Raw genomic sequence first — 24964 nt, 5'->3', positions numbered from 1 at the left:
CCCAAAGAGTGGCCACATCGGGGAGTTATTGTTTCATCTCGAAGCACCAAGGGGGTTGCCCTCAAAATAACAAAATTGGAAGGCACCTTGAAAGTCTTCCAGTCCAACCCTCTGGTCAAACAGGAGATCCTATCCCATTCCGGACAAAACGACTGTCCAATATCTTCTTAAAAGCCTCCAGGGATGGAACTTCGCTGATTTAAAAAAAAATATCGTGTTTCCCCGAATATAAAACCCTGTCTTTTATATATTTTTTTGCCACCAAAAAAGGCACCAGGTCTTATTTTCGGGAGATGTCATCCACTGACTAACCTCACTTGCACCTGTCACCCTCGGCCTCCTTTTCGTTGTCAGAGGCCTTCAGGAACTTCTTCTTCTGCGGCCGGCAAGGCTTTCCACGAAGGCCTCTGCAGCTGATAACAGAGCTCCGGGTCGATCCAGAGCTTTGTTACCAGCTACAGAGGCCTTCAGTTAAGCCTTGCTGGCTGCGGAAGAAATGGGCCGGCGCAGCAGGTATTGAGGTGTGCGAGGCCTGGTTACAACTGTCCAAAGGTAAGTAGGGCAGCTCCACCACCCCCGCATCCCCATCCTAGCTTAATTTTTACCCGTACACTCTGGAGTGGGCGGGATCTTAATTAGGGCTTATTTTGGGGGGTAGGGCTTATATTGGGTGCACTTGTAAAAAAAGCAAGCTAGGACTTACTTTCAGGGTAGGTCGTATTTTCGGGGAAACAGGGTAATAATAATAATAAGAACAAGCTTCATCCTCTCTTAGGAAGAGAAACCAGTTATTTGGGCTTGTCGAGATTTAAGACGTAAAGCCCAGACTGTCAGGTTTCGATGTCATCTCAAATAAATTGCACTCCCAAACAATTAATCTTTGCTGAAATATTCCATTTATTGAGTACGACAGATCTGGCCCCGACTTCGTCGTAGCCGATACTAACCCTCTGACCCCCAAACCCTTCCCTTTCCGTTCCCCAATTCTCATCTTCTCATTGGCCATCTTCCAAGTCAGTCTCCCCAGCTTCTGACCTCAACGCACAGGAATGTTCCCCCCCTCCCATCCCATCTCCTAGGGGATATTATCTACAGAGAAAATAAGTAGGTGAAAAGTCAAGCCTCGTCTTTTTATGGCAGCATCAGAATGCTGACACAGACAGTTTCAGAAGGTTTGGGCCAACTGAAGAAAAGGCAGCGTTGCGGTTGCAAAATTCCCTGCCGCTCAATGGGGCACGAGAGCTTTTTTTTTTTTTTTTTTAATTTGATTTATATGCCGCCCTTCTCCGGAGACTCAGGGCGGCTTACAGTGCGTTAAGCAATAGCCTTCATCCTTTTGTATATTTATACAAAGTCAGCTTATTGCCCCCACAAACTGCGTCCTCATTTCACCTACCTTAGAAAGGATGGAAGGCTGAGTCAACCTTGAGCCTTGGAGAGATTCGAACCAGCAGTAAATTGCAGGCAGCTGTGTTAATAACAGGGTGCTTTAAACCACTGTAGTACCAAGGCTCTATTTTGAAGCCCAAGAGAGATTTTGGTGGCAACGTCCAGCCAGGAAAACTGGCCAACATGGGAATCTGGGCGAAGGATGAGAGGACTCTACCTGGGCCTGGGAGGCTCTGTTCACCACTCGGGTTTGCCTTGCAGATCTGTTCCCAACTGAGTGAGAGGCTGGAGAAGCAGCAGATAGCCAATAAAGCTGAAATTGAGAAAATCCACGTAAGTAGAGGCACAGAAGAAGGTGGTGGATGGGTGGGTTGAGCTTAGGATCACCTGGTGGGCAGCGTCCCCGATTCCCTGACTTGGGGACAGATTCCAGAACATCTTCTGAACTCTTTCCAACATCCTGTTTGTCTGGAAGACCCCCTCGGTCCCTGCTTCGCTAAAGGAAGGTGGGGGATTTCAGGTTGCAGAGAGAGAGAGAGACAGCGTTCTGATCTAGGCTTCCCCCAAGAGCACGAAGCAGACTCCTGGTCCCGACAAAACCCCCTTTTTATTAAGTTACTGTGAAATTCTTCTCATTCCCATCCAGCAAAGTCTTTCAAGGGTGAATTTATAGTCACAGACCTTATCCGGCTTGGAGAGCTGCCAGGCCGATATCTTCCAAAACTTGGCCAGGAGAGTCACGAAGCAATTAAGTGAACTAATTGTCTCCTGCAAACTCCACTCCCCTTTAGTTCCTCTTTTATTCCTTCTGGAGGGACCGTTCATCGTCCACCTGTGGCCTTACTCCCTAGTCGACCCTTGTTCTTTAGCTCTTCCCTTCGTCTGGCAGCTCTGCGCATGCACACACTGGGAACAGGCTCCAGCTGTTCTTCTGCCTCACTGATGTCTGACTCCGAAGGCAGCTGATAACTGGCATACGGCCCTGTCCCCCTCTCTGCCTCCGACGCAGAGCCTTGTCAGAGCCTTCCCCAGACTCCAGGACTGGCCCATGTTCCTCCCCAACCTCCTCACTATCCGAATCTGCTGCCAGCTCTGCTGGCTACTGGCGGGCCACAAAGACCTTAAATTTTCAACTTGCTACCTTTGAGCTCAATAGACCAGCCTTGTAGTTAGTTTGTGTGTCTGGGTGGGTGGGTGGGCGTTTGGCAAGCAAGTTTGAGGGCTTGTCAACTGTTGCCAGCCCCCCTGGGCTGGACACGAAAGCAGCCCGCCCATCCACGAGAGTAGGAGGAGACACACACACACACCCCTCACTGTCCGCCGTTCTTGGCCGTAGCAAAAAGTCGACGACTGCGAACACTGCCGGGAGTTTTTCAACAAAGAAGGGCGGTTGAAGGTGGCCAGCGTCGCCCGGGAGGGTTCCGACGAAGACACCGACGAGGAGAAGGAGGTGCTGAAGAACCAGTTACGAGAAATGGAATTGGAACTGGCCCAGACAAAGTTGCAACTGGTGGAGGCCGAATGCAAAATCCAGGTGAGGAAGGCAGCCGGGGGAGGAGGGGGGGGCTAATGCTCGGCCAGAACTTCTTCCCCCCCACCCCCACCCCGTGGGAATTGTAGACAAGTGAGGGTCACACCTCTCTTTTCCGACAGAATTCCTTAGTTGGGGCTTTGAGAATGAAGGCTCGGAGTTTCTCAGAATGGGACACCTAGTTTTGAAGTCTTTTCCCCCTCTGCCATCTTGGGGGGCGGGGGCCCCGCAGGAGAACGCAGGCTGATGGAGACCATCCTCGGTCTGGCTTAGCAAATTCCCCCGGGTGCCTGCAATTAAATTTTTACACTCTAAAAAACCAAAAACCATTACAAATCCCTTGCCCTCCGGACCTCTTTCAAATTACCCAGAAGGCCAACCTCCTAAAGTTTTGCAGATGCTGGAGGCCCCCAGCACACCCACTGCAGCTGCGTCAGTTAGTTGTTAACTTTATTGTCACTGTACCTCGTACAACGAAATTAAATGCCGTCTTCAGTGTACATTATAACTATAAAAATAAATCACAAACGCACATCCTTCGCATTCTATACAATTGAATTGAAACCCCTTGATACTGCATTAATATTGTGCTATGCAGTAGAATTCAACATAGTTACTGCTCTGGGAGAGAAGCTGTTTTTCAGCCTATTTGTCCTTTATATTGTCCTGTACCGTCTGCCAGATGGTAACAGTTCAAAAAAAAAAAAAAAGGCTGAGATGGATCTTTAAGACTGTTTTGAACTTTCCTAAGCCAGTAGGGACGCGGTGGGTCAGTGGCTAAGACGCTGAGCTTGTCGATCAAAAGGCCGGCAATTTAGCGGTTCGAATCCCTAGTGCCGCATAACGGGGTGAGCTCCCAGCTTCTGCCAACCTAGCAGTTCGAAAGTACGTAAAAAATGCAAGTAGAAAAATAGGAACTACCTTTGGTGGGAAGGTAACAGAGTTCCGTGCGCCTTTGGCATTTAGTCATGGCGGCCACATGAAACCACAGAGAAGTCTTTGGACAGTGCTGGCTCTTCGGCTTTGAAACGGAGATGAGCACCGCCCCCTAGAGTCGAGAACGACTAGCACATATGTGCGAGGGGAACCTTTACCTTTTTATACAGTAGAATTCAATATAGTTACTGCCCTGGGAGAGAAGCTGTTTTTCGGCCTATTTGTCCTTGTTTTTATGATCCTGTACCGTCTGCCAAATGGTAATAGTTCAAAAAAAAAAAAAAAAGTGCCCAGAATGAGATGGATCTTTAAGAATGTTTTGAACTTTCTTAAGGCAGCGGGAGCTATAAAGCTCTTTCAAAGAGGGGAGAGGGCAACCATTGATCCTCTGGGCAATGACGTTGACCCTCTGGAGCACTGTCCTATCTGCCACTATGCAATTGGCAAACCATACACTCTTTTAAATTACTCAGAAGGCCGACCACCTAATGTTTTGAAGCTATTAAGTCACCTAAAGGATGGGTGACATTAAAAATTACATAAATGAATTCCCTCGCTGAACAGGTGATCTGGAAGTGTCTCCTATCCGAGCAGGAGACTGTTCAGATTTACATTGACGGATCTATTTATTTATTTATTTATTTATTTATTTATTTATTTATTTATGTATGTATGTATGTATGTATGTATGTATGTATGTATGTATGTTATTGAATTTCTATACCGCCCTACTCCCGAAGGACTCAGGGCGGTGAACAGCCATGAAATAAAACACATACATATACAAAATTTAAAATCGAATAAAATAAATTAAATAAATTTGGCTGAATTGATGCCCATAATTTAAAATACCCATATTTTAAAATACAGTAAAAATTTAAAATTTACACTTAAAGGGGAGAAGATTTAGGCGAGGCCAGCTTGATGAAATAAAAGTCTTCAGCTCGCGGTGGAAGGTGCGCAGATCTGGAATCCTCCGTATCTCTGGGGGGAGCTCATTCCAGATCGTTGGTGCCCCCACAGAGAAGGCTCTCCCCCTAGGGGCCGACAGCCGACATTGTTTGGCCGACGGCACCTGGAGGAGCCCCTCTCTGTGGGAGCGTACTGGTCGGTGGGAGGCTATTGATGGTAGTAGGCGGTCCTGTAAGTAACCAGGTCCTAAGTCCTAAGATCCCTTTCAGGGCAGGGCAGGCGTTGTCCCATTCCTTTTTTTTTTTTTTAACGCCATGCTCATCCCATCTTGTTCCCTTGCAGGACCTGGAGCACGACCTGGGACAGGCGCTGAATGAGGTGCAGGCCTCGCGCAAAACCTGGTTCAACCGAACGCTGAGCTCTATAAAGACAGTGACCGGCGTCCAAGGGAAAGAGACGTGCTGAAGAAGCTGGACAGCGACCTCGGTGGGGGTGGGGGCTGCTCCCAGGGCCTCCCCTGAGAGACCTTCTGCCTTCCAGAGCTTGTCTTGGCTGCCTGCCTGCAGGAGAAAGGACCAGATGTATATAGGACTCCCGAAACACATCGCGGCGCAGCAGAATTTTTTCCCCCACAGGCCGGAGACCCAAGCCGGACACGCTGCTTGTAACGAGACGAGGGATCTTCAAACTACTGATTATTTAACCAGGGGGGGTGTAGCTGTAGATGGATGCTTTTTCCCCCCTCTTTTTCCCAGAGAAGGAACAACGATCCGCTCCATTCCGCAGGCGCTTAGGTACGAAGAATCGACCGCCGTCTTCTAACTTAACCCAGTTTACAAACGAGTGCTTTTTTTGGGTTTTTTTTTTTTTTTTTACAGTGACAGCTTTTTAAAAAGATTCCACTCGAGAGGAACAAAAGGAAAACCAAAACCGCCGCCACTCAAAACCGCCGCGGCTCTTTTTAACTAAAAAAAAAAAAAAAAAAAGTTCCAACTCTTCTTGCCAGAGAGCGAACGAAAGGTTTCCCCACTCCATCCAAGTAGGGGCTTGCATGGTTTAACTTTTGGAAACGGGACTCACATGCCCCGCTCCCCAATGTTTGTGTGTGTGTTTCCCGTTCTCCCCCCCCGGGTCTCTTTCTCTCTGTCTGTCCAGCGCTTCGTTCTCCGTCATGAAATAACTTCTATGCAACTCAGTGGGTGTGGAGGCTTCTTAAGGCAACTCCTTCCCCCCCCCCACTTCCCGGGGGGGAAAACCTCCTGCTCCCGAACGAAAGCTGAGATTTCAACAACACCGTTTCATCAGGGTCTGTTTTATACACACGCACACGCGGGCGGCTCGTGTTTGTGAGCTTGCAACCCACCTACCCCCTCCTCGGTCCTTGTTCTGGGGCTCCACTTCGCTCCCGTGGAAGTCGGGGAAAGAGTGGAAGTCGCCTCCCCCTTTGCCGGTTCGGATTTGGGCCCCCCCAGTGCCTCCGCTCTGAAACGGCCGCTTGGCTCTCGACACGAGAATCGTTGGCTTCCATTTTGCTTCTATCTCCGTTTTTTTTGGTGAGTTTTCCGCCTGCAGAAAGCAGGTGGGAAATACACAAACGGCTCCGGGAAAGAAAGGGAGCTTCGTTTTTTGACCACTGTTGCTGCTGCTACTAAACTCACCTTCGGCCCTGACTCGTTGAGGGTCAGCCCCCACCCCCAGCCCCCCGTTCCCCTTCCCAGTGAACACTCCTTAGTTTTTGTAACTACACTAGTAGGTGATAACGCTACTTAAGATTTCCGAGGGCTTAGAGCAGGGGTTCTCCATCCCTTGGCAACTTTTTAAAAGACTTGTGGACTTCAAGTCCCAGAATTCTTGGCTGAGGAATTCTGGGAGTTGAAGTCCACAAGTCTTAAAAAGTTGCCAAGGGTAGAGTAGCCAAACTTCCTCACACAAAGAAAAGCTGAAGAACGAAATGGTGTTTTGTTTTTTTTCCTTTTTTGGGGGGGGGGGGGCACCTTTTAATTTAAACTGATTTATCCTATGCTGAGATAGTTTTTTTTTTTGGTTTAAATCAGCAGATGAACTTAACCGTGTGCAGTGTGTGTGAGCGTAGGCCGGTAACCCCTCAGAGGCACTGTTTGTATATAAAGATAATTTTTATTTCCGAGTTCTTTCTTTTCTTTTTCTCCTCCTCGACCAGACTTTAACGCTAGCTGACGCAAACTGAGATATAAGAGGTGAAGCCAATCCCCGATTTCATTCACGATTTCTCTCTCCTTAAACTGTATACATGAATATCTTTCTTGTTTAATAATAACGAGGAAAAAAAACACAAAAAACCTTACAATATTACTGTAACTCCATTGATAATAAAACAAAAACAAAAAAAGTGTGGACCTTGTGGTAGAATAGTTGCCATGTGTAGCATTTTGGATTGATCTATAAACTTAGTAAAACGGTATTGTTACCTCTGGTGGTCTTTATTTCGCTCAATCAGCCTTCCTCTGCCCCTAGCAAGGCAGGAGGCAGCCTTGCCTTGAGTTAGAGGGAGGGTCTCTTACTGGCCTGCACTCACGGGGTGATGGCGGCAGCTCTCTGGATGTTGGGGAGCACCAGGAGTGGGATTCAGCCAGTCCGGGCGAATTGGTACCTCTGACAATCAGCTGAGAACGAACCGGTAGCTCCGACAATCATCTGAGAGTGAACCGGTAGCTCCGACAATCAGCTGAAGAGCAAACCGGTTTGCTCCGACAATCAGCTCTCATTAGCTGAGAGCGAACTGGTAGCTCCGACAATCAGCTGAGAGCGAGCCAGTAGCTCCGACAATCAGCTGAAGAGCAAACCGGTTTGCTCCGACAATCAGCTGGGCCCACCCACCCTTCCCTGCGCTATACCGACCTATATTTCCTTTGTTTGAAGCCCAGCTGATAGGCGTGGCAGAGCAGATTGTCATGCCTCAGTGTTTTACTCACCAGGGCTGCAGGAGAAGGTAAGTATATGCACCCTGTGCGCAAAGCACGCGCTCAGTGAACCGGTTGTTACACCGGTTGAATCCCACCACTGGGGAGCACGCACCCCGCTGCAGATGCTGGAGGTCAGATCTACATACGGAGAGGGTGCCTGTGCGCTTGACTTTTCCACAAGGCTGCCAGCACACCCACCGTAAATGCGTCAGTTAGTTAGTTTACTTTATTGTTATTGCACCTTGTACAACGGAATTAAATGCCATCTTCAGTGCACATTATAACTATAAAAGTAAAACACAAACGCACATCCTTCGCATTCTATACAATTGAATGGAAAACCCCTGATACTGCATTAATATTGCGCTGTACAATAGAATTCAATATACTTAACTGCCCTGGGATAGAAGCCATTTTTCGGCCTATTTGTCCTTGTTTTTATTATCCTGTACCGGCTGCCAAATGGTAATAGTTCAAAAAAAAAAAAGGGTGCCCAGGATGAGATGGATCTTTAAGAATATTTTGAACTTTCTTAAGGCAGCGGGAGCTATAAAACTTCCAAAGTGGGGAGGGGGCAACTAATGATCCTCTGGGCAATGACGTTGACCCTCTGGAGCGCTGTCACTATCTGCCACTGTGCAGCGGGCAAACCATACGCAGGTGCAGTAAATCAAAATATTCTCTGGTGTAGCGGTAGAACTTGGTCACCAGTTTTCCATTCAGTTGTTGTTTCCTGAGAAGTCTCAGGTCGTAGAATCTCTGTTGGGCCCTTTTGATCAGTGCTGCAATGTGAGTGCCCCAGGTCAGGTCCTCTTTTTATGACAACAGTTGCTGGCCACTTGCTCCACTCGGTCTCCATTGATAAGCAAAGGCTGGATGTCTCGATCTATTCCTTCTGCAGTCCACTATAATAAGCTCCTTGGTCTTATTGGGGTTAAGGACCAAGTTATTGTCTCCACACCACGAAAGCAACCGGTCCACCTCGTCTCGATAGGCAGACTCACACCCTCCCCCTCCCGGAGAGGAATCCCACCACTGTTGTGTATCTTCTGCAAATTTAATAATTGTATTCCTGGCGTGAGTGGGAATGCAGTGGGAGGGGACAGACTGACTGGGTCCGAAGCCTCTTGGGACACACTCGTCGATTGGCCACTCGTGTTGGAATACAGCAGACACAGGAATAGCTTTAGTGATGGGTTTCAAATTTTTTTACGACCGGTTCTGCGGGCATGGCTTGGTGGGCGTGGCTTGGTGGGCATGGCAGGGGAAGGATACTGTAAAATCTCCATTCCCACCCCACTCCAGGGGAAGGATACTGCAAAATCCCCATTTCCTCCCGATCAGCTGGGACCTGGGAGGCAGAGAATAGATGGGGACGGGGCCAGTCAGAATTTTTACGAACGGTTCTCCGAACTACTCAAAATATCCGCTACGGGTTCTCCAGAACTGGTCAGAACCTGCTGAAACCCACCTCTGAATAGCTTCTCTTGTGCGCAATGCAGAAGAGAACAGGGCCTTTGCAAGAACAGCAAAGCGGCAGGGAGCTGTGTCTCCTGCTTGAGCAGGGGGCTGGACTAGAAGACCTCTAAGGTCCCTTCCAACCAGGGGTGCTATTCAGCAGGTTCTGATGAACCGGTAGCGGAAATTTTTGAGTAGTTCGGAGAACCGGCAAATACCACCTCTGGCTGGTCCCAGGAGTGGGGTGGGAATAGGGATTTTGCAATATCCTTCTCCCGGGAGTGGGGTGGGAATTTGGATTTTGCAATATGCTTCGTCCCAGGAGTGTGGTGGGAATGGGGATTTTGCAATATCCTTCCCCCAGGAGTGGGGTGGGAATGGGGAGTTTGCAATATCCTTCCCCCCCAGGGGTGAGTTGGGAATGGGGATTTTGCAATATCCTTCCACCAGGAGTGGTGTGTGAATGGGAATTTTGCAATATCCTTCTCCCCCAGGAGTGGAGTGGGAATGGAGATTTTGCAATATCCTTCCCCCCCAGGAGTGGAGTGGGAATGGGGATTTTGCAATATCCTTCCCCCCAGGAGTGGAGTGGGAATGGGGATTTTGCAATATCCTTCCCCCCCAGGAGTGGGGTGGGAATGGGGATTTTGCAGTATCCTTTCCCCAGTGAGTTGGGAATGGGGATTTTGCAATAGCCTTCCCCCAGGAGTGGGGTGGGAATGGGGATTTTGCAATATCCTTCCCCTGCCAGGCCCACCAAGCCACACCCACAGGAAAAAAATTTGAACTCCACCACTTCTTCCAACCCTATCCTGCGTGAATTAAAAGCTGATGGGAACAGGGCGATTGCCAAAGCGAGATCGGGAATGTCGGGGTGACACTGTTCCTTTCTTTGCTGAATTTCGGTAGGGAGGGGGGGCAATGAGATGCACCAAGAGGGATTTCTCCCCCTTCCCCCAAGCTGCTGAAACTCCCTCCGATTCCTGCTTGTGAGCCTTGGGCCTTTGTGCCAATGTCTGTCCCCCTTCCCCGGTGATCACCACGCTTGTTGTGGCCCCGCCCTCTGAGCCTATCTCATCGGAGGAAGAAAGCTCCGAACATGAGGGAGAGGAGTCAGCCAGGCCTCCCTCTCCAGGCCCCTCCCCTCTGGCACTGTCTCAGGTGCCGGCCGAGGGAGAGGAGATTAGCCAGGAGCCAGGTGTCTCGGATGAGAGCGAAGAAGGAGAGCCGTCATTCCTGGACGCACGCCAACGAAGGCGTGATAAACGGTTGCAGCAGTTAAGGAGGCATGCTAGGGATTAGAACTGAGTCACTGGACCACACCCCAGAGACTATATAAGAGAGGGTGGTGGCTGGTAAAACTCCGTGACGAACAAAAACGAACTTTGGCTAGTCACTTGAACAACGTCTGAAGCTGCCGAAAGGAATATTGTTTTGCTGGACTATTTGCAATGCGTATGTAATTTTGTGTTATCTGTTGCAGTAAAAGCTCTTGGCAGACCGTGATTATATTGCTGCCAAGTTTGAGATAACGACCTGTGTGCGTGCCAAGTACTTTCTTAACCCTCGGCTGGCTGTGTTTGTGTGTGTGTGTGTGGACGGGGACAGATCAACGCTGGGCTTGGAGAGGGTGGCATTCGCCCAAGCCGGCACATGGCAAAGGAAGGGCTCTATCCTTTGGGAGATCTGCTGGGTTGGGAGATGTGAGTGGGGTTGCCCAGCATCTTTTGGAATTGCAGACGACACTTTCCAATGGGCAGTACTGTCTTTCTCACCAAATCCCGCTCCTGGCAAGGCCTGGCATTCAGTAGGGTCCTGGGGGTAAAAAAAGCATTTCCAAAGAGCTGGATAAGATATTTGCAACCCAAACAATGCTCTCTCACTTACAAGAGAAATCAACGATGCCTTTTTTTTTTTATATCCCAGGGCGCCGATTTGATTTAACAAAACCAGGCGAGCAAACTTCTCTCCTTTAATAGCATACAGATGCTTTAATGTACAACTCCACCGCTAACTACTACTCCTCTTACACTTTTCTGCCTGCTGGGGTCATAAATAACCCAGAGCTTGTCAGCACTCTGGAATTCACTAGGGGAAAAAAAAAAAGTGGAATTCTAACGTTAACTTCGCCAGATGCAAGAAACAGCTGTCAAAATGGGCTCCGGCGGGTTGTGTTTTTTTTTTTCTAGCCTAGGCACGGAGGATTTCAAGCCAGGTGAGCTCTTTTTTAAAAAAAACACAAAGGGGGGGGTTGTGCAACACTCTTTTTGAACTCGCAGAGCCCACCCACCCCCAAAAGGGGGGCCGAGTTGTGTATGGAATTTTCAGGGACTCTGGTGCAAATCTAAGTAATAATTTTAATTAGCAATTTTATGATGTTTGTGTGTCTATATTTTTCTTAGCTGTACACCGCCTTGAGTCCTATGGGAGAAAGGCGGTATAGAAATTAAATAAATAAATAAATAAATAAACAAACAAACAAACAAATAAATAAATAAATAAATAAATAAATAAATAAATCTGCTCCCAGGTGGAAATGCATCGTAAATTCACTGCCTTTCCTCCCCCAACTCCACTCTAAATACACCTCACTCTTTCTGCATGGAGCTTTCATAACTTCAGGATGAAAGTGGGGGGGTGGGTTTCTATTTTTCAATGGGCCCCAGCTCTTCTATTCTGTGGAGGGAGGGGGTCTTAAAACACCCTCTTCTACCAGCCTTCTGTACAATTCCTTTTTGCAGCTTTCAATAGAATTCCTCTGCGGCTTTATCTACTTCCCCTAAGGAAGGTGTGAATTGAAGGTATTTGAAATCCCAAAACAATTCCATTGGGCTTTATCTATATCTATATCTATATCTATATCTATATCTATATCTATATCTATATCTATATCTATATCTATATCTATATCTATATCTATCTATCTATCTATCTATCTATCTATCTATCTATATATATATGTATGTATATATATATATATGTATATATATATATATGTATGTATGTATGTATGTATGTATGTATGTATATGTGTATATATATATATATATATATATATTTGTTGCTTTATAGAGGGGGGGGGGAGGAAAGCAAGGTAGCCAGAAATACCAGCTCAACCCCGGTAACTGAGAAAGGAAAATGGGCTTTTGAGCGTAACGTGTCGGTGGGAAATATAAAGACTTTTTAACGAGTTTCGCATCTGGGGCGTTTTTTCAGCAAAGCAACATATTGCCAAGATTGCAGTGTAGCTCTTTGGGGTGGCGGGAGATGCTCCAGGAATGAAGGGATGAAGCAATTTAGGAACTAAGGAGAAATTTCCTGACAGTCAGAACAATTCATCAGTGGAACAGCTTGGTTCCAGAAGTTGTGAATGCTCTAACACTGGAAGTTTTTAAGAAGAGGTTGGATAACCATTTGTCTGAAGTGGTGGAGGGTTTCCTGCCTAAGCAGGGGGTTGGATTATAACAGTGGTCACCAACGGGTGAGAAAATTTTGGTGGTCCACAGAATCCTGAGCAGCATTTTCATCCCCGGTCACCAAAAAGGCTCGATTTTTAAAAAGTGGAAGGAACACCATTTTTAGACATGGAATTTCATCCCGAAACTCATCCTGGTGTCCGTTTTTGAATTTGGTTTCAAAAAAAAAAATTGCCTCCCAAGAACATTTTGGTTGCTGGGCAGTAATTTTCCTGACCATTAAGTCACACGTTTTCTTCCCCAGGCACCAAAAAGGCTCAATTTTTAAAAAGTGGAAGCAACACCATTTTTAGACATGGAATTTCATCCCGAAACTCATCCTGGTGTCCGTTTTTGCATTTGGTTTCAAAAAAAAATTGGCTTCAAAAAACATTTTGATTCCTGGGCAGCATTTTTCCTGACCATTAAGTCACGCGTTTTCTTCCCCAGGCACCAAAAAGGCTCAATTTTTAAAAAGTGGAAGCAACACCATTTTTAGACATGGAATTTCATCCCGAAACTCATCCTGGTGTCCGTTTTTGAATTTGGTTTAAAAAAAAAAATTGCCTTCCAAAAACATTTCGGTTCCTGGGCAGCATTTTTCCTGACCATTAAGTCACACATTTTCTTCCCCAGGCACCAAAAAGGCTCGGTTTTTTAATAATGGAAGAAACACCATTTTTAAACATGGAATTCCACCCTCAATCTTGTCCTCGTGTCCGTTTTTGCATTTGGTTTCAAAAAAAAAAATTGCCTTCCAAAAACATTTTGGTTCCTGGGCAGTATTTTTCCTGACCATTAAGTCACACGTTTTCTTACCCAGGCACCAAAAAGGCTCAATTTTTAAAAAGTGTAAGCAACACCATTTTTAGACATGGAATTTCATCCCGAAACTCATCCTGGTGTCCGTTTTTGAATTTGCTTTCAAAAAAAAATTTGGCTTCAAAAAACATTTTGGTTCCTGGGCAGTATTTTTCCTGACCATTAAGTCACGTGTTTTCTTCCCCAGCCACCAAAAAGGCTCAATTTTTAAAAAGTGGAAGCAACACCATTTTAAAACATGGAATTCCACCCTCCATCTTGTCCTCGTGTCCATTTTTGCCTTTGTTTTAAAAAAAAATTTGGCTTCAAAAAACATTTTGGTTCCTGGGCAGTAATTTTCCTGACCATTAAGTCACGCGTTTTCTTCCCCAGGCACCAAAAAGGCTCGATTTTTAAAAAGTGGAAGCAACACCATTTTTAGACATGGAATTTCATCCCGAAACTCATCCTGGTGTCCGTTTTTGAATTTGATTTCAAAAAAAAAATTTGGCTTCAAAAAACATTTTGGTTCCTGGGCAGCATTTTTCCTGACCATTAAGTCACGCGTTTACTTCCCCAGGCACCAAAAAGGCTCAGTTTTTTAATAATGGAAGCAACACCATTTTTAAACATGGAATTCCACCCTCAATCTTGTCCTCGTGTCTGTTTTTGCCTTTGTTTTAAAAAAAAATTGGCTTCCAAAAACATTTTGGTTCCTGAGCAGCATTTTTCCTGACCATTAAGTCACGCATTTTCCTCCCCAGGAATCAAAAACGCTCGATTTTTAAAAAGTGGAAACAAAACCATTTTTAGACATGGAATTTCATCCCAAAACTCATCCTGGTGTCCGTTTTTGAATTTGGTTTCAAAAAAAAATTTCGCTTCAAAAAACATTTTGATTCCTAGGCAGCACTTTTCCTGACCATTAAGTCACGCGTTTTCTTCCCCAGGCACCAAAAAGGCTCGATTTTTAAAAAGTGGAAGCAACACCATTTTTAGACATGGAATTTCATCGTGAAACTCATCCTGGTGTCCGTTTTTGAATTTGGTTTCAAAAAAAATTTGGCTTCAAAAAACATTTCGATTCCTGGGCAGCATTTTTCATGACCATTAAGTCACACGTTTTCTTCCCCAGGCACCAAAAACGCTCAATTTTTAAAAAGTGGAAGCAACACCATTTTTAGACATGGAATTTCATCCCGAAACTCATCCTGGTGTCCGTTTTTGAATTTGGTTTCAAAAAAAATTTGGCTTCAAAAAACATTTCGATTCCTGGGCAGCATTTTTCATGACCATTAAGTCACACGTTTTCTTCCCCAGGCACCAAAAACGCTCAATTTTTAAAAAGTGGAAGCAACACCATTTTTAGACATGGAATTTCATCGTGAAACTCATCCTGGTGTCCGTTTTTGAATTTGGTTTCAAAAAAAATTTGGCTTCAAAAAACATTTCGATTCCTGGGCAGCATTTTTCATGACCATTAAGTCACACGTTTTCTTCCCCAGGCACCAAAAACGCTCAATTTTTAAAAAGTGGAAGCAACACCATTTTTAGACATGGAATTTCATCGTGAAACTCATCCTGGTGTCCGTTTTTGAATTTGGTTTCAAAAAAAATTGGCTTCAAAAAACATTTTGGTTCCTGGGCAGTATTTTTCATGACCATTAAGTCACACGTTTTCTTCCCCAGGCACCAAAAACGCTCAATTTTTAAAAAGTGGAAGCAACACCATTTTTAGACATGGAATTTCATCCCGAAACTCATCCTGGTGTCCGTTTTTGAATTTGGTTTCAAAAAAAATTTGGCTTCAAAAAACATTTCGATTCCTGGGCAGCATTTTTCCTGACCGTTAAGTCACGCGTTTTCTTCCCCAGACACCAAAAAGGCTCGATTTTTAAAAAGTGGAAGCAACACCATTTTTAGACATGGAATTTCATCCCGAAACTCATCCTGGTGTCCGTTTTTGAATTTGGTTTCAAAAAAAAATTGCCTTCAAAAAACATTTTGATTCCTGGGCAGAACCTTTCCTGACCATTAAGTCACGCGTTTTCTTCCCCAGGCACCAAAAAGGCTCGATTTTTAAAAAGTGTAAGCAACACCATTATTAGACATGGAATTTCATCCTGAAACTCATCCTGGTGTCCGTTTTTGAATTTGGTTTCAAAAAAAAATTTGGCTTCAAAAAACATTTTGATTCCTGGGCAGGATTTTTCCTGACCATTAAGTCACGCGTTTTCTTCCCCAGACACCAAAAAGGCTCGATTTTTAAAAAGTGTAAGCAACACTATTTTTAGACATGGAATTTCATCCCGAAACTCATCCTGGTGTCCGTTTTTGAATTTGGTTTCAAAAAAAATTTGGCTTCAAAAAACATTTTGGTTCCTGGGCAGTATTTTTCCTGACCATTAAGTCACGCGTTTTCTTCCCCAGACACCAAAAAGGCTCGATTTTTAAAAAGTGTAAGCAACACCATTTTTAGACATGGAATTTCATCCCGAAACTCATCCTGGTGTCCGTTTTTGAATTTGGTTTCAAAAAAAATTTGGCTTCAAAAAACATTTCGATTCCTGGGCAGCATTTTTCATGACCATTAAGTCACATGTTTTCTTCCCCAGGCACCAAAAAGGCTCAATTTTTAAAAAGTGGAAGCAACACCATTTTTAGACATGGAATTTCATCCCGAAACTCATCCTTGTCTCTGTTTTTACATTTGGTTTCAAAAAAAATTTGGCTTCCAAAAACATTTTGGTTCCTGGGCAGCAATTTTCATGAACATTAAGTCATGCGTTTTCTTCCCCAGGCACCAAAAAGGCTCTATTTTTAAAAAGTGGAACTAACCCCATTTTTAGACATGGAATTTCGTCCCGAAACTCATCCTGGTGTCCGTTTTTGCATTTGGTTTCAAAAAAAAAATTTGGCTTCAAAAGACATTTTGGTTCCTGGGCAGCATTTTTCATTAACATTAAGTCATGCGTTTTCTTCCCCAGGCACCAAAAAGGCCCGATTTTTAAAAAGTGGAAGTAACACCATTTTTAGACATGGGATTTCGTCCCGAAATTCATCCTGGTGTCCGTTTTTGAATTTGGTTTCAAAAAAAATTTGGCTTCAAAAAACATTTTGGTTCCTGGGCAGTATTTTTCCTGATCAATAAGTCACGCGTTTTCTTCCCCAGACACCAAAAAGGCTCGATTTTTAAAAAGTGTAAGCAACACCATTTTTAGACATGGAATTTCATCCCGAAACTCATCCTGGTGTCCGTTTTTGAATTTGGTTTCAAAAAAAATTTGGCTTCAAAAAAAATTTTGGTTCCTGGGCAGTATTTTTCCTGACCATTAAGTCACACGTTTTCTTCCCCAGGCACCAAAAAGGCTCAATTTTTAAAAAGTGGAAGCAACACCATTTTTAGACATGGAATTTCATCCCGAAACTCATCCTGGTGTCCGTTTTTGAATTTGGTTTCAAAAAAAAAATTTGGCTTCAAAAAACATTTTGGTTCCTGGGCAGTATTTTTTCTGACATTTAAGTCACGCGTTTACTTCCCTAGGCACCAAAAAGGCTCAGTTTTTTAATAATGGAAGCAACACCATTTTTAAACATGGAATTCCACCCTCAATCTTGTCCTCGTGTCTGTTTTTGCCTTTGTTTTAAAAAAAAATTGGCTTCCAAAAACATTTTGGTTCCTGAGCAGCATTTTTCCTGACCATTAAGTCACGCATTTTCCTCCCCAGGAATCAAAAACGCTCGATTTTTAAAAAGTGGAAACAACACCATTTTTAGACATGGAATTTCATCCCAAAACTCATCCTGGTGTCCGTTTTTTAATTTGGTTTCAAAAAAAATTTGGCTTCAAAAAACATTTTGGTTCCTGGGCAGTATTTTTCCTGACCATTAAGTCACGCGTTTTCTTCCCCAGACACCAAAAAGGCTCGATTTTTAAAAAGTGTAAGCAACACCATTTTTAGACATGGAATTTCATCCCGAAACTCATCCTGGTGGCCGTTTTTGCATTTGGTTTCAAAAAAAAATTTGGCTTCAAAAAAACATTTTAGTTCCTGGGCAGTAATTTTCCTGACCATTAAGTCACCCGTTTTCCTCCCCAGGAACCAAAAACGCTCAATTTTTAAAAAGTGGAAGCAACACCATTTTTAGACATGGAATTTCATCACGAAACTCATCCTGGTGTCTGTTTTTGCATTTGGTTTCAAAAAAAAAAAAAAAATTGGCTTCAAAAAACATTTTGGTTCCTGGGCAGCATTTTTCATGAACATTAAGTCATGCGTTTTCTTCCCCAGGCACCAAAAAGGCTCTATTTTTAAAAAGTGGAAGTAACCCCATTTTTAGACATGGAATTTCGTCCCGAAACTCATCCTGGTGTCCGTTTTTGAATTTGGTTTCAAAAAAAAAATTTGGCTTCAAAAAACATTTTGATTCCTGGGCAGCACTTTTCCTGACCATTAAGTCACGCGTTTTCTTCCCCAGGCACCAAAAAGGCTCAATTTTTAAAAAGTGTAAGCAACACCATTTTTAGACATGGAATTTCATCCCGAAACTCATCCTGGTACCCGTTTTTGAATTTGGTTTCAAAAAAAAATTTGGCTTCAAAAAACATTTTGATTCCTGGGCAGCATCTTTCCTGACCATTAAGTAACGCGTTTTCTTCCCCAGGCACCAAAAAGGCTCGATTTTTAAAAAGTGTAAGCAACACCATTTTTAGACATGGAATTTCATCCCGAAACTCATCCTGGTGTCCGTTTTTGAATTTGGTTTCAAAAAAAAAATTTGGCTTCAAAAAACATTTTGGTTCCTGGGCAGTATTTTTCCTGACATGTAAGTCACGCGTTTACTTCCCCAGGCACCAAAAAGGCTCAGTTTTTTAATAATGGAAGCAACACCATTTTTAAACATGGAATTCCACCCTCAATCTTGTCCTCGTGTCTGTTTTTGCCTTTGTTTTAAAAAAAAATTGGCTTCCAAAAACATTTTGGTTCCTGAGCAGCATTTTTCCTGACCATTAAGTCACGCATTTTCCTCCCCAGGAATCAAAAACGCTCGATTTTTAAAAAGTGGAAACAACACCATTTTTAGACATGGAATTTCATCCCAAAACTCATCCTGGTGTCCGTTTTTTAATTTGGTTTCAAAAAAAATTTGGCTTCAAAAAACATTTTGGTTCCTGGGCAGTATTTTTCCTGACCATTAAGTCACGCGTTTTCTTCCCCAGACACCAAAAAGGCTCGATTTTTAAAAAGTGTAAGCAACACCATTTTTAGACATGGAATTTCATCCCGAAACTCATCCTGGTGTCTGTTTTTGCATTTGGTTTCAAAAAAAAAAAAAAATTGGCTTCAAAAAACATTTTGGTTCCTGGGCAGCATTTTTCATGAACATTAAGTCATGCGTTTTCTTCCCCAGGCACCAAAAAGGCGCGATTTTTAAAAAGTGGAAGTAGCACCATTTTTAGACATGGAATTTCGTCCCGAAACTCATCCTGGTGTACCTTTTTGCATTTCGTTTCAAAAAAAAAAATTGGCTTCAAAAAACATTTTGGTTCCTGGGCAGCATTTTTCATGAACATTAAGTCATGCGTTTTCTTCCCCAGGCACCAAAAAGGCTCAATTTTTAAAAAGTGTAAGCAACACCATTTTTAGACATGGAATTTCATCCCGAAACTCATCCTGGTGTCCGTTTTTGAATTTGGTTTCAAAAAAAATTTGGCTTCAAAAAACATTTCGATTCCTGGGCAGCATTTTTCATGACCATTAAGTCACACGTTTTCTTCCCCAGGCACCAAAAAGGCTCAATTTTTAAAAAGTGGAAGCAACACCATTTTTAGACATGGAATTTCGTCCCGAAACTCATCCTTGTCTCTGTTTTTACATTTGGTTTCAAAAAAAAAATTTGGCTTCAAAAGACATTTTGGTTCCTGGGCAGCATTTTTCATTAACATTAAGTCATGCGTTTTCTTCCCCAGGCACCAAATAGGCCCGATTTTTAAAAAGTGGAAGTAACCCCATTTTTAGACATGGGATTTCGTCCCGAAACTCATCCTGGTGTCCGTTTTTGAATTTGGTTTCAAAAAAAATTTGGCTTCAAAAAACATTTTGGTTCCTGGGCAGTATTTTTCCTGATCAATAAGTCACGCGTTTTCTTCCCCAGACACCAAAAAGGCTCGATTTTTAAAAAGTGTAAGCAACACCATTTTTAGACATGGAATTTCATCCCGAAACTCATCCTGGTGTCCGTTTTTGAATTTGGTTTCAAAAAAAATTTGGCTTCAAAAAAAATTTTGGTTCCTGGGCAGTATTTTTCCTGACCATTAAGTCACACGTTTTCTTCCCCAGGCACCAAAAAGGCTCAATTTTTAAAAAGTGGAAGCAACACCATTTTTAGACATGGAATTTCATCCCGAAACTCATCCTGGTGTCCGTTTTTGAATTTGGTTTCAAAAAAAAAATTTGGCTTCAAAAAACATTTTGGTTCCTGGGCAGTATTTTTTCTGACATTTAAGTCACGCGTTTACTTCCCCAGGCACCAAAAAGGCTCAGTTTTTTAATAATGGAAGCAACACCATTTTTAAACATGGAATTCCACCCTCAATCTTGTCCTCGTGTCTGTTTTTGCCTTTGTTTTAAAAAAAAATTGGCTTCCAAAAACATTTTGGTTCCTGAGCAGCATTTTTCCTGACCATTAAGTCACGCATTTTCCTCCCCAGGAATCAAAAACGCTCGATTTTTAAAAAGTGGAAACAACACCATTTTTAGACATGGAATTTCATCCCAAAACTCATCCTGGTGTCCGTTTTTTAATTTGGTTTCAAAAAAAATTTGGCTTCAAAAAACATTTTGGTTCCTGGGCAGTATTTTTCCTGACCATTAAGTCACGCGTTTTCTTCCCCAGACACCAAAAAGGCTCTATTTTTAAAAAGTGGAAGTAACCCCATTTTTAGACATGGAATTTCGTCCCGAAACTCATCCTGGTGTCCGTTTTTGAATTTGGTTTCAAAAAAAAAATTTGGCTTCAAAAAACATTTTGATTCCTGGGCAGTATTTTTCCTGACCATTAAGTCACGCGTTTTCTTCCCCAGACACCAAAAACGCTTGATTTTTAAAAAGTGTAAGCAACACCATTTTTAGACATGGAATTTCATCCCGAAACTCATCCTGGTGTCCGTTTTTGAATTTGGTTTCAAAAAAAATTTGGCTTCAAAAAAAATTTTGGTTCCTGGGCAGTATTTTCCTGACCATTAAGTCACACGTTTTCTTCCCCAGGCACCAAAAAGGCTCAATTTTTAAAAAGTGTAAGCAACACCATTTTTAGACATGGAATTTCATCCCGAAACTCATCCTGGTGTCCGTTTTTGAATTTGGTTTCAAAAAAAATTTGGCTTCAAAAAACATTTTGGTTCCTGGGCAGTATTTTTCCTGACATTTAAGTCACGCGTTTACTTCCCCAGGCACCAAAAAGGCTCAGTTTTTTAATAATGGAAGCAACACCATTTTTAAACATGGAATTCCACCCTCAATCTTGTCCTCGTGTCTGTTTTTGCCTTTGTTTTAAAAAAAAATTGGCTTCCAAAAACATTTTGGTTCCTGAGCAGCATTTTTCCTGACCATTAAGTCACGCATTTTCCTCCCCAGGAATCAAAAACGCTCGATTTTTAAAAAGTGGAAACAACACCATTTTTAGACATGGAATTTCATCCCAAAACTCATCCTGGTGTCCGTTTTTAAATTTGGTTTCAAAAAAAATTTGGCTTCAAAAAACATTTTGGTTCCTGGGCAGTATTTTTCCTGACCATTAAGTCACGCGTTTTCTTCCCCAGACACCAAAAAGGCTCGATTTTTAAAAAGTGTAAGCAACACCATTTTTAGACATGGAATTTCATCCCGAAACTCATCCTGGTGTCTGTTTTTGCATTTGGTTTCAAAAAAAAAAAAAAAATTGGCTTCAAAAAACATTTTGGTTCCTGGGCAGCATTTTTCATGAACATTAAGTCATGCGTTTTCTTCCCCAGGCACCAAAAAGGCGCGATTTTTAAAAAGTGGAAGTAGCACCATTTTTAGACATGGAATTTCGTCCCGAAACTCATCCTGGTGTACCTTTTTGCATTTCGTTTCAAAAAAAAAAATTGGCTTCAAAAAACATTTTGGTTCCTGGGCAGCATTTTTCATGAACATTAAGTCATGCGTTTTCTTCCCCAGGCACCAAAAAGTCTCTATTTTTAAAAAGTGGAAGTAGCACCATTTTTAGACATGGAATTTCGTCCCGAAACTCATCCTGGTGTCCGTTTTTGCATTTGGTTTCAAAAAAAAAAAATTGGCTTCAAAAAACATTTTGGTTCCTGGGCAGCATTTTTCATGAACATTAAGTCATGCGTTTTCTTCCCCAGGCACCAAAAAGGCCCGATTTTTAAAAAGTGGAAGTAACACCATTTTTAGACATGGAATTTCATCCCGAAACTCATCCTGGTGTCCGTTTTTGCATTTGGTTTCAAAAAAAAAAAATTGGCTTCAAAAAACATTTTGGTTCCTGGGCAGCATTTTTCATGAACATTAAGTCATGCGTTTTCTTCCCCTGGCACCAAAAAGGCTCTACTTTTAAAAAGTGGAAGTAACCCCATTTTTAGACATGGATTTTCATCCCGAAACTCATCCTGGTGTCCGTTTTTGCATTTGGTTTCAAAAAAAAAAATTGGCTTCAAAAAACATTTTGGTTCCTGGGCAGCATTTTTCATGAACATTAAGTCATGCGTTTTCTTCCCCAGGCACCAAAAAGGCTCTATTTTTAAAAAGTGGAAGTAACCCCATTTTTAGACATGGAATTTCGTCCCGAAACTCATCCTGGTGTCCGTTTTTGAATTTGGTTTCAAAAAAAAAATTTGGCTTCAAAAAACATTTTGATTCCTGGGCAGCACTTTTCCTGACCATTAAGTCACGCGTTTTCTTCCCCAGGCACCAAAAAGGCTCAATTTTTAAAAAGTGTAAGCAACACCATTTTTAGACATGGAATTTCATCCCGAAACTCATCCTGGTGCCCGTTTTTGAATTTGGTTTCAAAAAAAAATTTGGCTTCAAAAAACATTTTGATTCCTGGGCAGCATCTTTCCTGACCATTAAGTAACGCGTTTTCTTCCCCAGGCACCAAAAAGGCTCGATTTTTAAAAAGTGGAAGCAACACCATTTTTAGACATGGAATTTCATCCCGAAACTCATCCTGGTGTCCGTTTTTGAATTTGGTTTCAAAAAAAATTTGGCTTCAAAAAACATTTCGATTCCTGGGCAGCATTTTTCATGACCATTAAGTCACACGTTTTCTTCCCCAGGCACCAAAAACGCTCAATTTTTAAAAAGTGGAAGCAACACCATTTTTAGACATGGAATTTCATCCCGAAACTCATCCTGATGTCCGTTTTTGAATTTGGTTTCAAAAAAAATTGGCTTCAAAAAACATTTTGGTTCCTGGGCAGTATTTTTCATGACCATTAAGTCACACGTTTTCTTCCCCAGGCACCAAAAACGCTCAATTTTTAAAAAGTGGAAGCAACACCATTTTTAGACATGGAATTTCATCCCGAAACTCATCCTGGTGTCCGTTTTTGAATTTGGTTTCAAAAAAAATTTGGCTTCAAAAAACATTTCGATTCCTGGGCAGCATTTTTCATGACCATTAAGTCACACGTTTTCTTCCCCAGGCACCAAAAAGGCTCGATTTTTAAAAAGTGGAAGCAACACCATTTTTAGACATGGAATTTCATCGTGAAACTCATCCTGGTGTCCGTTTTTGAATTTGGTTTCAAAAAAAATTTGGCTTCAAAAAACATTTCGATTCCTGGGCAGCATTTTTCATGACCATTAAGTCACACGTTTTCTTCCCCAGGCACCAAAAACGCTCAATTTTTAAAAAGTGGAAGCAACACCATTTTTAGACATGGAATTTCATCACGAAACTCATCCTGGTGTCTGTTTTTGCATTTGGTTTCAAAAAAAAAAAAAATTGGCTTCAAAAAACATTTTGGTTCCTGGGCAGCATTTTTCATGAACATTAAGTCATGCGTTTTCTTCCCCAGGCACCAAAAAGTCTCTATTTTTAAAAAGTGGATGTAACCCCATTTTTAGACATGGAATTTCGTCCCGAAACTCATCCTGGTGTCCGTTTTTGCATTTGGTTTCAAAAAAAAAAATTGGCTTCAAAAAACATTTTGGTTCCTGGGCAGCATTTTTCATGAACATTAAGTCATGCGTTTTCTTCCCCAGGCACCAAAAAGGCCCGATTTTTAAAAAGTGGAAGTAACACCATTTTTAGACATGGAATTTCATCCCGAAACTCATCCTGGTGTCCGTTTTTGCATTTGGTTTCAAAAAAAAAATTGGCTTCAAAAAACATTTTGGTTCCTGGGCAGCATTTTTCATGAACATTAAGTCATGCGTTTTCTTCCCCAGGCACCAAAAAGTCTCTATTTTTAAAAAGTGGAAGTAACCCCATTTTTAGACATGGAATTTCGTCCCGAAACTCATCCTGGTGTCCGTTTTTGCATTTGGTTTCAAAAAAAAAAATTGGCTTCAAAAAACATTTTGGTTCCTGGGCAGCATTTTTCATGAACATTAAGTCATGCCTTTTCTTCCCCAGGCACCAAAAAGGCCCGATTTTTAAAAAGTGGAAGTAACACCATTTTTAGACATGGAATTTCATCAGGAAACTCATCCTGGTGTCCGTTTTTGAATTTGGTTTCAAAAAAAAAATTTGGCTTCAAAAAACATTTTGGTTCCTGGGCAGGATTTTTCCTGACCGTGGAGTATAGCCTTTTCTTCTCCTGGCACCAAAAAGGCTTGATTTTTAAAAAGTTGAAGCAACACCATTTTTAGACATGGAATTTCATCCTTAATCTCATCCTGGTGTCCGTTTCTGTATTTGGTTTCAAAAAAAAAAATTGGCTTCAAAAAACATTTTGGTTCCTGGGCAGGATTTTTCCTGACCGTGGAGTAAAGCCTTTTCTTCTCCTGGCACCAAAAAGGCTTGATTTTTAAAAAGTTGAAGCAACACCATTTTTAGACATGGAATTTCATCAGGAAACTCATCCTGGTGTCCGTTTTTGTATTTGGTTTCAAAAAAAAAAAAATTGGCTTCAAAAAACATTTTGGTTCCTGGGCAGGATTTTTCCTAACCGTGGAGTAAAGCCTTTTCTTCTCCTGGCACCAAAAAGGCTTGATTTTTAAAAAGTTGAAGCAACACCATTTTTTGAAATGGAATTTCATCAGGAAACTCATCCTGGTGTCCGTTTTTGCATTTGGTTTCAAAAAAAAAAATTTGGCTTCAAAAAACATTTTGGTTCCTGGGCAGGATTTTTCCTGACCGTGGAGGAAAGCCTTTTCTTCTCCTGGCACCAAAAAGGCTTGATTTTTAAAAAGTTGAAGCAACACCATTTTTAGACATGGAATTTCATCAGGAAGCTCATCCTGGTGTCCGTTTTTGCATTTGGTTTCAAAAAAAAAATTTGGCTTCAAAAAACATTTTGGTTCCTGGGCAGGATTTTTCCTGACCGT

At 42.5% G+C, this 24964-nt stretch overlaps 1 protein-coding gene across 1 annotated transcript in view; it reads left to right on the top strand.

Annotated features, from left to right (window-relative positions):
- The window catches only part of RABGAP1 (RAB GTPase activating protein 1), a 99502-nt gene extending 92588 nt beyond the window's left edge, over positions 1-6914 (top strand). Inside the window, exons 24-26 of the mRNA XM_070955769.1 lie at positions 1651-1722; positions 2726-2923; positions 5111-6914. Coding sequence (XP_070811870.1) covers positions 1651-1722; positions 2726-2923; positions 5111-5233 — 393 coding nt within the window. The 3' untranslated portion in view covers positions 5234-6914. The remainder of the gene's footprint in view (positions 1-1650; positions 1723-2725; positions 2924-5110) is intronic.
- Positions 6915-24964: the final 18050 nt, after the last annotated feature.

The sequence above is a fragment of the Pituophis catenifer genome, unplaced genomic scaffold (genome assembly GCF_029215685.1).
Source record: "Pituophis catenifer annectens isolate HBS135680 unplaced genomic scaffold, rPitCat1.0.hap2 SCAF_17, whole genome shotgun sequence".
Classification (NCBI taxonomy): Eukaryota; Metazoa; Chordata; class Lepidosauria; order Squamata; family Colubridae; genus Pituophis; species Pituophis catenifer.
The sequence above is the reverse complement of the archived record's forward strand: the minus strand, read 5'-3'. Positions and strand labels throughout refer to the sequence as shown.